This window comes from Pteropus alecto, unplaced genomic scaffold (genome assembly GCF_000325575.1).
Source record: "Pteropus alecto unplaced genomic scaffold, ASM32557v1 scaffold40, whole genome shotgun sequence".
NCBI lineage: Eukaryota > Metazoa > Chordata > Mammalia > Chiroptera > Pteropodidae > Pteropus > Pteropus alecto.
In genome coordinates, this window is record NW_006431919.1 from 1,937,748 (window position 1) to 1,953,555 (window position 15,808).

Below are 15,808 nucleotides of genomic sequence, written 5' to 3' on the forward strand. Positions count from 1 at the left end.
CTTCTCCTTCTCTCAGCTCTAAGCCAGGAGTCTTCGAGACTCACATTCACAGAAGGTTGCAGGTCAAGACTGACACTTGCATTACGCAGATGAGAAACTGGGGCCCAGCGGTGGGCAGTGATCTGCCCAAGGTCTCTCAGCTGGCCGCTAGCAGAGCGGAGGCTGGACCCCCTGAGTGCAGGCTCTCTCCTCTGCCCGGGCCTCCAGGTACCCAGGGCCTAACCGCTATTCAAAGGCTCCTGCTTCCTGGACGCACTTACATCTGGGAGGCCAGGAGGATGCTCTCCTTGCTGCACTGTAGGGGCAGCAGAGGAGGGACTTGAGATGCCCTCAGGGTAGAGTCTGAGGGCCTTTAGGTCTAATCCTGGGCTTTCTGACTGCAAGATCCAGAAACCTCTGAGTGCCAGGAGCCTGAGACTCTGTGCTCTCCATCCACAAACATGGCAGGGGTGGCTCACTGGGCATTTCCAGTATAAATGCTCAGGCCTTGCATCTGTTCCAGGAGGGCTGGACAGTGTGCCTTCCAAAGCCAGCAGCCTACAGTCACCTCTCCTCTCCTCTCCCCTCTTCCGTTCTCCTCTTAGGGTCATTCTCATTCCTGGATGGAGCCAAGCCAGGCACAGCATGTGTGAGAGGGACAGGCCCTCTCAGCTCAGCTATCAGCAGAAACCTGAGGAGTGGCCTGGGGGCCAGGAGGTTCCAGGCAGGACACGAGGAGGGAACACAGAGCAGAGACTATCAGATTCGGACATACAGTGACAGGATGGGACATGGGGGAGAGAGGTCACAACAGCACGAATGGGACACCAACAGGGGCAGTGAGTGGGGTTGAGGGGTGGGAGCAGTCAGCCCCTCTTCATAGAAGTAGAGGCCTCGGGGTGGCTGGGAGGGATGCATTGCTTCTTGGTAACAGAAAGACTCGATTTCCCTGAGTCATGAATGATAATAATACTAATAATAACCCCACACTGACCAACTTTGAGTTTAACTTACAAAGGGCTCTCACCAAAAGGAAAGTCACCTCTCTCAGAACTACACGGAGAAAAGCATCGTTCTAAGATTAGCAAGGGCGGTAGAAATGGAGTACGGTCAAAATTAGCCTCGAAAAGCCCTTAGAAGCCCATAAAGCACAGGGAACGTGTCGTATCTCCAACTCCAACCAGCCAGCTTTTCCTCCAGCGCTGGAACCAATCACCGCTTCTTCGGTTACGCCCCAGATGGAACCGCTGGCTTGTCTCTAGGGACCAAGCTGGGGGAAGAATCTGCGTTTCCCCACTCTGGCTGAATGTGTGTCTGTGAGAGGAGCACACGATGACTTCACCCGCAAACAACTCTGTTCTCCCATTGCACAGATGACAAAAGTGATGACCCAGGTCTCCCAGGGAGAAAACAGTGGGACCCAGACTCAAATCCACGGCTTCTTGACTTGAGGTCCAGTTTCTTTCATAGTGAAAACATGGCTGGACTCCCTGAGGGACATACTGCAGTCTAGGTGCCCCAAAGGCTGGGCAAGTCCCCTGGGTTACTCTTGTCTTCCAGCCGGACTTCCCGTTCTCCACCCCAAGGACAGGAAGGAGGCTCAGCTACAGAGAGACGATCGGGCCAGGAAACGTTCTTGAGCTTCTGTTCATCTCCACCCAGACCGCCCTGAGAAGTCATTTAGGATCTGTCCTGTGCTGTAGGAAGGAGCAGCACTGTCTTCAGCTGCGCCCACTGGAAAGCCCTGCCGTGGCCAGTGAGAGCCCCACCACGGGATATCCTCGCCCTCTGACAGTATCCGCCTGCTGGCCTTGCCCGGAGAAGAACCAGACTAGAGCTTTGTCCCAGGACCCCGCCTGAGGGAGGCCCTGACCTCACACCGAGTGGCTCTGAGTCAGCCTCTGCCAGGGCCACACCCGAGAGCCAAGCAGACCAGGACAGCCCTCCCTCTGTCCCCTCCTCCTCCACTGACCTGGGCCACAGCCCACCAGCACCTGTGGCCTCTGCTCCACATCCCCAAATACGATTTTCTCCAGGGAGCCCAGCACCCCAGTGTCTACACACTAGGGCCAGAGATTGCCCCAGCTGCTCCACACCAGGCCAATCCCACATTGCACGTCCCCCCATTACCCTTTAAAATTGGGGAGGGGATCTACTCATGGATAACCCAAAACAGCAGGTGAGCCAAAACTCAATTCTGAATTCCATTATAGGATTTGGGACATGTGTGTGTGTTAACTTTAGAAATTGGGTTAGCTTTAGATCTGTGGATTACCAAATATTTCCTTGCACAAACTTCGTTTTCAAGAGAAATCTTACCCAAAAGTTCAATACATAAAACAGAAAAGATAACACTGACCAGTACCTCATGCGCATGTGCCATGCACAGTCCTAAGCCCTCAACATACATGACCTTGGCTTATCCTCACAAACCGCCTTGTGAGGCGGAAACACCTTTACCTCCATTTCTTGAAGGAGGAAACACAGGCCCAGGGGATTCTAATAACCAGCCAAAGTCTGCTGCTGCTAAGCCCACCCAGGGTTTCTTAACCACGGGGCTGGCTGTTCATGGAGATGTTCTGATCGAAGCGAGCACGAGAAGCCCAGAGCTTTTCTGCTTGATCCCCACTCACCCTAGGTGCTGCCAGAACCTTTGGGTTCCAAGGAATTCACTTTGAAAACCACTGACTGTGGCTGATAACCAAATAATTATGCATTCCAGCATGAGAAGGGAAAATGATTATATAGGGCTTTGTTGCCTTTTTTTTTTTTTTGCTTGTCTGTTTTTAAAGTGAAATCCTGGCCTAGACACCCAGCCCAGATCTTCTCCCATGTAACCCCCCGAAAGACCAAAGCCAGCGGCCTGAGACCGTAAATGCCGCTACAAACAAAGCCATAAAGCCACCAGCCCACCTGTGTTTGGACACTGGCCCACATCTTCCAATGTCCTGGGCACAGCCAGCCCTGGGGCCCTGGGCAGACAGGGCTCTGAGCCCAGAGAAAGGCAGGATCTCAAGAGAGAACCCACAAGGCGAGCCAGTGGCAGGGAGAAGGGGGTTGCAGAAAGCGGGTATCAGGCCCCAGAGAGCAGAGGGAGAAGAGAGAGGAGGGGAGGAGGGGTCAGCGTGGTGTGGAGGGAAGTAGCTCGGGCATCGGGCATGGGGCTGGGAGCAGAGGGCAGGCCTGGTTCAGGGGGAGGAGGGGATGCTTGGCACTGACCCAGCAGGCCTTGGTAGGAAGGGGGTACCTCTGGACCCCAAAGCCGAGAGGAATGGCTGTTCATCCTCCACAGGCTTTGTGGATTGGACAGGGGTATACTTAGGGCAGGGGCCCATTCCAGCCAGCCCACACTCTCTAAAGGGGAGGTCACCCCTCAGGATCATCTCTGTCCCACCCTGGTATCCTCTTGCCCACCAGTCCTCCAGCCCCAGAGATCCCGAGGAGCAGCCTTCAGATCTGCCCCTTTCTCTGTGACCACCCAAACCCCAGACCACCTGCCTCTCTCACCCACTTCCAACTTCCCCACCCCCTGCCTCGCCTGCTTCCACCAGTCCTGGCAAGAAGGTGGCCACCGAAGCCCAGGTCTCCGGGTCTGGGCCGGCGGGCTGCAGGAGTGGCCACGTCTGCCCCAGCCCTGAAAGCCAGGCCCACTGGCAGAAACGCTGCCGGAGGCCGGCCCTGGCGGGCCCCAGGGGGCTTACCTTCACACCATCATTCTTCTTGTTCCCGCCACTCTTCCCTCCTACGGAGGAGAGAAAGTAGAGGGTTAGCAACACCAAGCAGGGCACCAGGGCCCACAGGGCAAGGAAGAGCAGCATCCACGGGCAGCCGCACGGTGGGGATCCGGCTCAGCGATCTGGGGGACACCTCCGCCTCTCCTCCCTCCGCGGGAGCCGGACTGCCGGCAGCCCACTAGGTGGCCTGGGCTCCCCAGTTCTCGGCGATCTCCAGTGGGTCGAGGGACGTATTCAGTGTGTCCTAAGACCGTGGGGTTGCTGTTTCAGCCTGGGGATTCCCTCTGGATCCTGGTCACCACCCGTGCTGGTGGTGGCCAACCCGGAGGCCCAGCTGCCCGGCCCAGGGCTGGATGCTCCCTCCCCAGCAGGCCGCTCTAATTTTAGCCCCATGCTGCTGTGGAGGTCATGTGTCAGCCCTGCCTACTCACTCTGGACAGCTGCGAGTCGAGTTTTGCCAGTGACGAGAAGCAGATGCCCCGCTCTGGGGCTCACCCACCCATGCCAGAGCACCCATTCCCAGCAGAGGCCTTCCCACCCTCAAACTATGGAGCCCCAGGCTGGGGCTGGCTGAGTTCCTGGTGGCCAGAAAAAGCAGAGTGACAGCTCTCAGGGAGGCCCCACCTCTGTCATTCCCCTTTCTCTCCCCCCTCACCTCCTGGCCAGAGCCCGTGGAAAGGGAAGGCATCAGCTAAGAAGTAGCATGAGTGCCCAGCCCTGCCCAGTCTGGTATCCAGGTGCTCAGATCTCAAGCAAATGCTTTTAGTTAAACGAGACAGGGTATCTATAAAGTGCTTAGCATAGCACTTGACCTCTATGCGATAGATGCTCAGTAAATGGTAGCCACTACCAGTCTTCCTCCTGGTGGCCTGAAGAGGGTGAGCCGAAGACGAGGGGCGGTACAGGACATTGTAGCTCCTGAGGCTCTGAAGAACAGGGCTCATGGCCGGTCCAACCTCCCAGTCACCCTCACATTTCCAATGACCCCTTCCTGGCTCTCGCCCAAAGTTTCCTCCTTGCAAAGCAAGTGTAGGGGTGGGCATCTCTGGATCCAAAGCCAGGGGAGGGCTGTCCACCCTCCACAGGCGCTGTGGGATGGACTAGGATGTACAGTAGGGTTGGGGGGGGGGAATACTTGCCCCTCAAGTCTCAAGGGGACCCCTCTCAGCTCCAGCCCACTATTGCAGGACTGTAGGTCCCATGAGGCCACATAGTCTGATTTTCAAAAGAAGACAGAAATCGGCACTTTTTCATGCAATCTCATGATGTTTAAGTGCTGGAAACTCTTTTCAAAAAAAGTTTTTAAAACAGCACCGCCCCCCACCCCCACCCCAAGCACCTCTAGAGACTGGAACGGACCCACGGGCACCATTTTGGAAGTTTCAGACTAGAGTTCTCCAGGGGCACTTCAGTTGTTAAAAAAAGACTCTGACTATCTGGGTGGCTCATGTTTCAGTGTAAGGAGCTGCGGGATCCTTGTCTGAGGAGAGAGCAGGAAGGCAGTTCAAGGTGGTGGCAAAAGCCCAGATCTGAAGTTCCAGAGTTTTGCCACCCCGGCTCTCATTCTCCCAGCTGGTTCGATGGGCAGGCGGACCCTCGCAGACAAGCCAGGGCTGTGGCTTCCCAGAGCCGACCCCTTGCTGCGGAGCCGGCTCCATGTCCACAGCAGCCCTCTCTGGCTGGCACCAAGCCCAGGCAGAGGGCCCCTCGGGTGAGTTTTGCTATATCTGCTCAGCTGCCCTGTCCAGGCTCCCCAGAGAGAAGCCTCTGGCAGCGCTGGCCCCAGCACTGTCCAGCGTGCCAGGGGACCTTCTTGCTAAGCCCTGACACTAATTCCTTCCCCTTCCCTCTTTGGGGCCACCTGCCACAAGTCATTGGGCACTCCCTGCCCAAACCAGCCTGGCTTCGGCCAAGGCCAAAAACTCCTGCCCTGGACTCTCTGGTGACCCACCCTGGTTAAGGGTGACTGCGCCAGGGTTGATCAAACCTGAGCTGAACACAGGCTCTGCCTCCCCTGGCCGTGAGACTTCAGTTTCCTCCTTTCAGAAACAGAGATGGCAATGGCCTCCACTGCTTTGTCACAAGAGTCACCTGAGCGAAGGCACAGGAACTGCTTAGCGCAGGGGTCCAGTGATGGTGGGGAACAGGAATATTGCTACTCCCTGGGCCTGGCTCAGTCCCTCCTGGACCTGTACTCCAACATTCAAGAGGCCTTTCCCTCTGCCTGGCACAGCCTGAGACCCCCAGCACTGCTGTGAGGTTGGGGAGACAAACTAAACCTCTGACCCTTCCTGGTGGGTCCTTGGCTTGATGACCTTTGACCTTTTCCAGTCCTGGATGAAGGTTTGCATCAGGTGAGCTAAGCCCCCAGTTATGGGGTCCCCTATAGCTTCGGCTCTCCCTAAGTCCCCTGGCCTGAGGGTATCCAGGTAGCAGACATAGCAATGTCCCCACGTCCTGCAGGATGTATGTGGGACTTTGAGGTCCTGTCACCTACCAGAGAAGTTCCTGGTGGCTAACATCGTGGTGAGGATGGCTCCCTGCAACAGATAAGAGGAGGGGGTGTGGGGGAGAAGGAGGTGAGGGGGGAGAAGAGAGACAGAGAGCCGGGAGGGGAGAGGGGATGGAGAGGCAGGTGCTCCATTCAGGCACAAAGCCAAAGCTTTCTGCCCCTTCATTTGTCCCCAACCCCGCAGCCCTGAGACAAACCCCCACCTCTCTGGAGAAATCAGGGTGAGCTAGACCTTAGCTGGCACTGCTCCGGGGACAGGGCCATCCTAGGAGCAGATATTAATAGGTCCCACTGGCAGGCCAGAGCTGGTAATGGGCTCAGGGACACCTGTCAGTGGGGGCTCCTAAAGGCCAAGGAAGTTTCCTGCCTGGGCAAGGACAGTAGGCTCTGCACCCTTGGGTTCCTCCCCTGTCCACCCTTTACCCAGGGCACTCAGCGCCTCACCCAGTACCACTTTATCCCTCTGTGACCCCTGGGCTTGGAACCCCGAGGATTAATATGGAAAAACTCTCTTCTGTCAATGAGAGGGCTGAGGACAATGGCCCTTCTGGTTCTGACACTGTCTGATTTGGACACTCTGTGTCTGACGGTTCGTAATTTTAAGAATTTCTTATTCTGACATTTTGAGACTTCTTCTCTGACAGCTTCCACTGGAGGCTGCAGGTGAGACTCAGTTTTCTTGACATCATGTTGGCTTCTACCCGCTTGGCTCATGTTCCCATTCTGAGCCACCAAGCTATCATTGGTGAGGAGGTTCCCAATGAGCTGGGGCCTCAGCATCTGTCACCCAGCATACTGATGGCTTCTGTGTTCTGACCAGCTGGGGACTCCTTGGTCACTCTTTGTACTTGGTCATGGGGTCCCCGGCAAGATCTAGGTGAGGAGCTATCGGGGTCCTAAGAACACATAGGACCTGCAGAGAGGCTGGCAGCTCAGGGCCACCTGGGTCCTACTGTAGCTTCATCAGGGCCACGACCCCTGTCCAAGTCTCCCGGCCATTCCTCTCCAGGGTTCGGCAGCTGGGGCTTCACTTCCATCACGGCCTCCTGCCCAGTCACAAGTCATCTCCAAAACCTCTCTCCAGCCATACTGAAACACCGCAGTCCCCCTAAGGGGTCAAGGTCATGCTTCCAAACTTCCACACAAGCTTTTCTCCGTTTGGAACATCTGCCCGCTCTGACTCTACAATGCTAAAGCCTGCTTATCTTTCGAGGTCTCAGCTTACATGTCACTTGCCCAGGAAAGCGTCCTTGGTCTTCTCAGACCTGATTCGTAGCCCTGCTGTGTATGCTTACAGCCTCGGGGCAGGCAGTCCCAGCACTCACCACTGTCCCATAATGTCCCCTTACGAGTCTGTCCTCTCCACTGCTCACTGCCAGACAGCAAGTGTTCAACAAATGCTTGTTGACTCAGTGAAGGAAAGAATTAGTGAGTGGGTCTCTTGGCCGCTGTGGAGACCTAGGTCAAGCTACTCCCATGTCCGGGGGCATGGAGGGTGAGGACCTGTTACCTTCAGTTTTCTCCTGGCATTGAACTTCTTCAGGCAGTCCACGGTCTCCTGTCTGTGCATGCAGGAGGCCACAGTGGACCGGTGCTGGAGGAGGTGGGAGAGAGGTCTGTGAGTGGAAGGTAGGCCGAACCAAGGGCCCCTGAGCAGGGTGTCTTATGGATATGGTTGGCATCTTGGGGGAACAATTCTTTGTTCGAGGGGATGTTGTAAACATTTCAGGTGCTTAGCATCCTGGGCACCAGACATGCAATGCCGGTGGCATCCCCAGTCCTGATGCCCACCTCCCATTTCCACTTTCCCTCTGAGAACCACGGCAGGGTGAGTGTCTCTTGGATTAAGCTTTCTTGTGCCTAGGTTGGGCCTGAGAGGACAGGGATAGGAACGGGACTCTGTGAGAGCCTTAACCCTGAGGTCTGGAGGGGTTCCTAGGAAGGGGCTTGCTGAGGAAAGCTCACCGAGATCCAGGGATGCTTGAGGGCCTCAGCGGCCGTGATGCGTTTGGATGGGTTGATGGTCAGCATCTTATTGATCAGATCCTTGGCTTCCGGGGTGACGGTGTCCCACTCTGGTGACGGGAACTGAAAGGGGCAGAGGGGCCAGGTTTGCCCAGCCTACCCCAGGCCACCCCTGCGATCCCCCAGCCCCTGACTGGCAGGGGATCAGGCAGGGGTCCTACTGCCCATCTACTCGGGCATCCACAACCAGGAAGAGTTGGGGCAGGGTCTCCTGACCTCCGGAAAAACCAGAACGATGGCCAGAGGGAAGGAGGCCTTCCTCTGCTATTCTGAGAGCAGCCTGCCAGTGGTTATAGCCCAGACTTCAAAATCGGAAGGCTGGGTTTAAGGCCTGGGTCGGCTTCCTGGACTGTGTGACCTTGGGTGAGTCACATAACCCCTCAGACTGTTCCTAGAGGTGTTATAAAGATTAAATATGATATAAAACACATGACACATAGCTTGACAGAAGTTAGCCATGTAGAAAAGCAGTATATCTTGGTAGTTAGAAACATGTACACTAGAGCCAGACCACCTGGGTTCAAATCCCAGCTCTACCATTTCTTAATTTTGTGATCTGGGCAGTTAAATTTAATCTCCTTGTGCCTCAGCTTCCCCATCTATAAAACAGGAATAATAATAGTATCTATGTCATAGATTGGTGTGAAAATTAACTGTAGTAATACATAGAAAGCATTCAGAAGCGTGCTATATAGGTGTTAGCTATTATCTGTGTGTATGTGTATAGAGGTGGAGCCTGCTCCCCCACCTCTCACCCCACTTTGCTGCTACTTCTGCCCTCTGGGGCCCCATGACTTAAACTCCATCACTCAGAGTCCCCAATCATTAGGCAAAGCAAGCTCATCTCCCGGCCCCAGTCAGTCCTCAAGCTCCACCTGCCATTCACCCCCTAGAGAGTAGCAGGGATGCTAAATGGGCTGGGAGGGCAGGGGGGTGATGTCCTCATGTCCCAGCCTCCCTGGGCGTTGGCTTTTACGGGGAGAGGCCCGGGGGATGGCAGGGAGGCTGGAGAGAGGAGAGACACTCACATCATAGGCGCCGGCTTTGATCTGCTGGTACAGGCGGTGCTGGTCTTCGTCCCAGAATGGGGGATACCCAACTAGCAGGATGTACAGGATGACCCCTGCGGAGAGCACCAGGAGAAACTTCGGCCCCTTGTGAGGAGCAATGGTGGGGGCGGGGTGATGAGAAAGGAGAGAGAGCACCAGAGGGGCAGCAGCCAGGGGGACATAGGACATAGGCCTTTGGACGGACTCACCACAGGCCCACAGGTCCACAGGCTTCCCATACGGGTCCTTCCGCAGCACTTCTGGGGAGAGGTATCCAGGTGTCCCTGCGAACCCTGCTCCCCAGACACACAGACAGGCAGACACACACACAGAGGGTGGCACGTAAGTAACAAGGAGCAAGATCCTGCTGGAAGAAGGATAAGGGTTTCCCTGGAGACGGCCAAAACACCCTCTGCCCCCAGAGCCGGCCAAGGGCAGGCAGCCCTGCCCTGGCAAGCCAGCAACACCTCTAGACTAGGATGGATAAGTAAATAGTACACTTGTCACCACCCCCACTCCAGAGCATACGGCAGAAGTCATTGATCAGTCTCAGAGCCCTTCCCACGGGGTCCTGACTCAGCATCATAAACTTCTGGCACAATCCTCCCAGCAGCTACTACCAGTCAATGGCTGCTGGCACTCGAGATGAAATGTCCTTGCCATGTCAACTCCAAGCTGACTGAACCCTTGCCCACTCTCCTGCTTCTTCTAGGAGCTGGTCCTGGGATGGCAGGAGACCTATCCCTGGCTCTCGCTTTGCCCTAAGTCCTTTGGGTCGGTCTCTTTTCCTTCTAGGCCTCAGTTCCCTCATCTGTTAAATGAGGGATTAGAGATTTCATGTTAAACACCTCCCAGCGTTGTTGGGAGGATCAATGGAAATAATAGACACTCAAAAATACCTTAGCAAGTAATCACAAGAATAGTTCCTATTCATCGATTGTGTGTGCTAAGCAGGGACGAGCACTTTCTACGCCTGATCTCCTTTAAGTCTCACACATCCCTGAGAAACATCCTATTATTATCCCCATTTGGCAGATGAGAATCCGAAGGCTCAGAGGTGAAATGACGCCCAGTCACACTCCTCCTAAGTAGCAGAGGCAGCATTTGAACCCAGAGCTCGGTCTCTTAACCACGGATGAGTATTGCCCACTAAAAAGTTTCCTTAGATAGTTGAAAGGACTCAATCAGGCCAAAATCTCAGAGCGCACTGGGTCATCTGAGTTTAAATCCTAGCTCCACCCCTTTTACTCTCCCTTGGCCTTTTCCAGGTTTCTTAGCCTCCGTTCCTCATCTATAAAATCCGGATAGCAACCTCCAGCACCTAGCAGTTGAGGGAACTCATGGAAGCCTCTAGCCAACAGTGATGGTGTATGCACACGTGAAGAAGCCATGTACGGTTTTAACTGTTTTAATGATAACCATGCCTCTGCCCCTGACCCCCAGGGAGATGAGCAATACCCACAGACCCAGCGGCTGGGTGGGAAGGAACCTCTGCTCCCTGAGCCCTGGCTGGTGTAATATCATCTCCAACCTGCCCCTGTTCGGGCAGAGGAGAAGGCTTCTAGAGGCCAGCGCGTCAACACAAGCCTAGCCCCCAACATCTCTGCCCCCACTCACCGAACCATGCCTGCTGCTCCCCCTCCACCTCTATGGCCAGGCCAAAGTCTGCCAGCTTCACTGCAGCGCCCTTGAGCTTGGAGGCCAGCAGCAGATTCTCCGGCTTCCCGGGACCAGAAAGAAGAAGGGAAAGCGGGGAGGAAAGGACCAGAGGACGGTGAGCAAATTCAGAACCTCACCTCCAGGGGCTGGGCTTGTAAGTGGAAGAGCTGGACAATCCAGAGGTGCCCTGTCCCCACCTCCAGCTCCAACCACAGGACCCTGAGCTTCAGTGCCCAGAGAGGGGACGACCCCACTGCAAGTCCTCTGTCTTCTGCAATAGGAAGACCCTTCTTCCACCAGCCATTCCCTTCTTTCCCTCCCCTCAGGGCGGGTGGAGTAGGGGATAGCCACCACCACAGTAAAGAAGAAAAAGCAGTATTTACCGTGTCCCCACTATGTGCTAGCCACTAGGCTAAGGGTTTCGCATATATCACCTCATTTGTCATCTCAACAACTCTTCAAGTGGGTATTATTATCCCCATTCTCTACCATGGCTTTCTCATAGCCCCTGAAATAGTCACGCTTATTCCCACCACAGGGCCTTTGCACTTCCTGTCCTCCCTGCCTAATTTGCTCTTCCTCTGAGCTTCACAGGGCTGGCTCCTTCTCTTTATCTGGTCCTCACCTTCATGTCACTCCCTCCAAGAAGCCCTCCATGCCTACTCTATATAAGGAGAAGTCCTTAGGTATCCTTTATCTTAGCTCCTTGTTTTTACCTTCATAGATCTCATCACGACTTTTAATGTTTTCCCCCATCTATGTGCTCGTTCATTATCTGCCATCCCTGTAGAATGTTTCTAATCTGTTCTGTCTACCACTGTATCACCAGCACCTAAGAGAGTGGGTCGTATATAGCAGGCACTTAATAAGTATTTGTCATATGTAGAAAGAGGAGGAAACCGAGGCTCAGATAGTTAAGTGACCAGACAAAGATCACAGAACTGGTAACAGAGCCAGAATCGAGGCAAAGTCTGGCTTCTGAGCCATGCTCTTAACCACTCTAGGCTGAGCGACAGGGGGCCTCAGACATGCCACCTGGCTTCTGGGGCTTGGAAGATGCTGTCTTCTGCTGGGTCTGGAGGACAGGAAGTGCCTCTCCACAGGGCAGAGGGGAGTTAAGAGTATGGACTCCCCAGTGAGACAGCCCCAGCTTCCGATCCGTGCTGCCACTTCTACACTGTGGAATTTGGATAAATTATTTCACCTCTCTGAGCTTTAGTTTCCTCCCAGAAAAATGGGGATAATGCCTACTCCATGGGGTGGCAGACGGATTAATTGCAGTAATCCATGTAAAGCATTTCAAGTGGCCTACAGCAAGTGCCTGATAAGTATCGGCACTCATATTTTCTTCTCGGGAGGGAGGTGGGGCTCCAGTCTGGCTTCCTCTGACCCCCTTCCCCCCTTGGACTTCCAAGAGGGTCCCACATCTGATCCTTCACCTCCTAAACAAATATAGCTCATTAAGGCCTCTTTCGTCCTCTGGGGACTGTGTTCCCAACATGTCCCGGGTCTCCGTAGCCGTCCTGCCCTGATTTGATGAATGTGCCCCTAATTATTCTATCCAGAGTGGCCTAAATTTGTGCTGCCTCTCCTCCCCCCTCCTCCAGTGCAGGGGCTGTGGCTATAATGGGAACAAACCCTCCGGGAGAGCCGACCTGCTGTCTGGCCAGAGACCTTCTTGCCTGCAGGTCTAGACTGAGCTACAGGGAGCTCACATGGGCTCAGATGAGGAGCCACAGACTGTTTGTGACAGTCAGAGGTGGGCAGGGGTTCTGGTCAGAGCATTTCACCCCAAAGAGGGCCCTGGACCCACTGGAGGGTGCCTAGGGAAGGTGAGGAGGGTCTGAAAATACTATCTTAGGTGAGAATGGGGGAGAAGAGCCTGCAGAAAACTTAAGAGCTACCACAAAGTCAACCAAGTGCCTCCAGGACTTCTCTGAGCTAGAGGCTTGGTCTGTGTGTCCCCAAAGGATAGAACTGGGCTCATGGGAAAACCCCATAGCAAAGAAGATTGAAGGAGCATTTCCTAGAGGTGCTGGGGGCTACCCCGAAAGAAGTGAGTTCATAGTCGCTGAAGACCAAAAAGTAGAGGTTTGATGCACACCCAGCAGAGTGACCTAGAAGGGGCTACTGCAGAAACAGGCTTTTTTGACGCCAGACCAGGGGCTGGGATCTGGGGTCAGATGCCAGGGTTCTAGTTTTAGCTCAGACACGGCCGAGCTGCGTGTTCTAGGGCAAATCCCTCAGACTCTTTAGGCCTTAGTTTCCTGCTCTGCAAAAGAGGGTGATGTCATGAGCTACGAGCCGCTGAGGCCATGAGGCCCAGCAGAGGAAAGCCACAAAGTTTGTGCTGACTGGGAAAGGCTGTGCCGCTTGTGCCAACCCTAGGCTCCACATCTGCTTGTCCTGTCCATCTCCTTCTTCGGGTGGGAGGAGGGAGCACTCCAAGGGCCCCAAGGCCTGTTTTTCTTCTCCCCCTGCCCCCCACCTGCCAGAGATTTGGAAACAAAAATAACAACGCGCCTATGTACCAGGTACTATGCTATCCTTTGACATCCTCATCAACCTGTGCAGGGGTTGCCATGGCGACCCCACAGTAAAGAAGCTGCCACTGTGCAGCTAGAAAGTGGCCCAGCTGGGTTCTGGACTCCATCATAGCCAGTCTTGGCAGTCTGACTGCATCTCACCTCGCCTGGCACGAAGCATATGGGCTGGGAGTTGGGAGGCCTGGGTCCCGAGCCCAGATGCTCAACCTCCCTGCGCCTAGTTTCCTTATCTGAACAGTGGAAGAAATATTCCCTACGCAGCTCAATGAGGGGAAGTGAAAGGGATTCCGGTAATGCCCCTGGCTCCGCAGGTGGAGGGAAGGGCAGGGGCCGAAGGGCAGGCTCCCTGGTGAGCCGTACCCTCAGGCTGGTCGCTCACCTTAAGGTCCCGGTGCACCACCCCCATCTGGTGGCAATGCAGCACGGCCTCCAGGATCTGCTGGATGCAGTGACTGGGGAGAGAAAGGAAATGGTCACTGTGTGAGGATGGGCCTTCCCTGGGAAGCTGGCAGGAGAGAGGCCCTGCCCCTGGGCACCATGGCCAGGCCACACCTGAAACTCACCTGGCATCGGCCTCACTGTAATACTCCCGGGCCACGATGTCTTCAAATAGCTCCCCACCGGTGACCCTGGGGAGACAGGCACCACCGAGTCACTTTTCTACAGAGGCCCTAGGAGCCACCTTTTCTGGAGGAGTCTCCGGGAAGCTAAGAGTGGGGCTCAGGGACCTCAGAACCTCAGCCGAAAGGGAGGGGCCCCAGGGCTCACGGGGTACCCACTGCTACAGCCCCCTTCCTGGTTTCCAACCTCATTTTTCCACTAAGTCCTCACCCCTCCATCCCAGCCCTTCTCTCCCCACCGGCCCAGGCTGGAGTTAAGACGTGGGGCGCGGGACCCTCAGAACACATCACTAAGATGCATTAGGCTCCCGGAAGCCCAAGGGCTGGAATTTGTTTTGTTTTTTAATAGACTTTCTTTTTTGGAGTAGCTTAGGTTCACAGCAAAATCGAACAGAAGGCGCAGAGATCTCCCACATGCCCCTTGCCCGGCACACATGCATTGTCATCCCATTATCAACATCTTAAGGGCTGTCCTTTCCAGATGAGACCAGTGCCGTCACTGAGCTCCTCTGCCAAAACCGGAGCCACCGAGGCCTATCATTTCATTATTGTTTGTCATTCAATCATCTGGCTTTAAAAACTTTAAAATTATTCTAAAAGGAAACTTTATCTCGCCAGTGGCCGCAAATAGAAACTAAACTAAATAGACGAAGACCGTGTGTTGGCATTTCAGGAACACTGCTCTGCTTGGGTGGCAAGCCTACCACGTCTGGGAGACTGTGTCACAAGAGGGAGTTCAGCTCAGCCTGGCAGCATTTGGGATCCCTCAGGCCAAGTGGCCCAGTGAGGTCATCCCTGCTCAGGCTGCCCCAATATCCTCTGTATGTCCCAGGGAGGGCCCAAACTCACAGGTCGAAGATCAGGTAATGGTGTCCCTCTTCAGAGATGCTGTCGTGGAGCCGGACTGTGGGAGGGGCCGAGACAGCCAGTTACACCAGGATGTACTGCTCCCCACCATACCCTCCTTCTCAACTCCCAATAGCCAACATTGCAATTTCTCATACAGTCAAGCTAGGTGCCAGGTGTTTTGACAAATGCAGGTGAGCAGGGCCTCTCAGACTTCGAGCGTCGCCAAAAGAGGACTGGATTTAAAGACGCTCATTCTGGTCAAAGTTTGATCCCCTCCCCTCTCCAACCCTCGGTTTCCTTGCTGAGCAGGCTAGCATCATAGAATGAGCCTGTGGCTCAAATCTCTGCCCCTTGCTAGCTGCGTGACTTTGGGCAAGTTACTACACCTTTCTGAGCCTCTCTTTCCATGTTTGGACAATGAGAATGAGACTCTTGGACTTGCAGGAAGCACACAATCGGAGCTCACTCAGTGCTGGCCCTGAGGGAATGTCCCTGCTCTGCTTCCAGGTCTGGGGAGATAATAACGCCAGAAGAGGTGGCAGTGACAGCAGTCCCAGAGTTCTGGTATGCTGAGAAACTGTCATCTCTTCATACCTCATTCACTGAGAACAGAAGCAAGGCTCCCGGGGGCCCAGAGCTCCCAAAATTACCTCCCGAGCTTCTGAAAGGAAGGGCCTGAGGCACGGGGCTGACTCCAGGCCCACGACCTGCAAGCCAAGGGCAAGTTCTCCCAGGACAGGTTCATATTCTCCCCTGCGCCACAACCTAAAAATGTCTGCGGAGGGGAGTGTGGGCCTGGAGGATTATGATGCATCACACAATAGAAAGTTACACA

The 15,808-nt window shown here is 54.8% G+C and overlaps 1 protein-coding gene across 2 annotated transcripts in view; it reads right to left on the reverse strand.

Annotated features, from left to right (window-relative positions):
- Positions 1-15,808, reverse strand: part of CAMK2A (calcium/calmodulin dependent protein kinase II alpha) — a 55,718-nt gene that overhangs the window by 15,029 nt on the left and 24,881 nt on the right. For both annotated transcript variants that reach the window (XM_006906398.1, XM_006906397.1), the window contains exons 4-13: positions 14,974-15,028; positions 14,068-14,133; positions 13,884-13,956; positions 10,917-11,019; positions 9,509-9,592; positions 9,279-9,373; positions 8,191-8,313; positions 7,736-7,819; positions 6,211-6,253; positions 3,681-3,721 (exon numbers count right to left, since the gene is read on the reverse strand). In XM_006906398.1, coding sequence (XP_006906460.1) covers positions 3,681-3,721; positions 6,211-6,253; positions 7,736-7,819; positions 8,191-8,313; positions 9,279-9,373; positions 9,509-9,592; positions 10,917-11,019; positions 13,884-13,956; positions 14,068-14,133; positions 14,974-15,028 — 767 coding nt within the window. The remainder of the gene's footprint in view (positions 1-3,680; positions 3,722-6,210; positions 6,254-7,735; positions 7,820-8,190; positions 8,314-9,278; positions 9,374-9,508; positions 9,593-10,916; positions 11,020-13,883; positions 13,957-14,067; positions 14,134-14,973; positions 15,029-15,808) is intronic.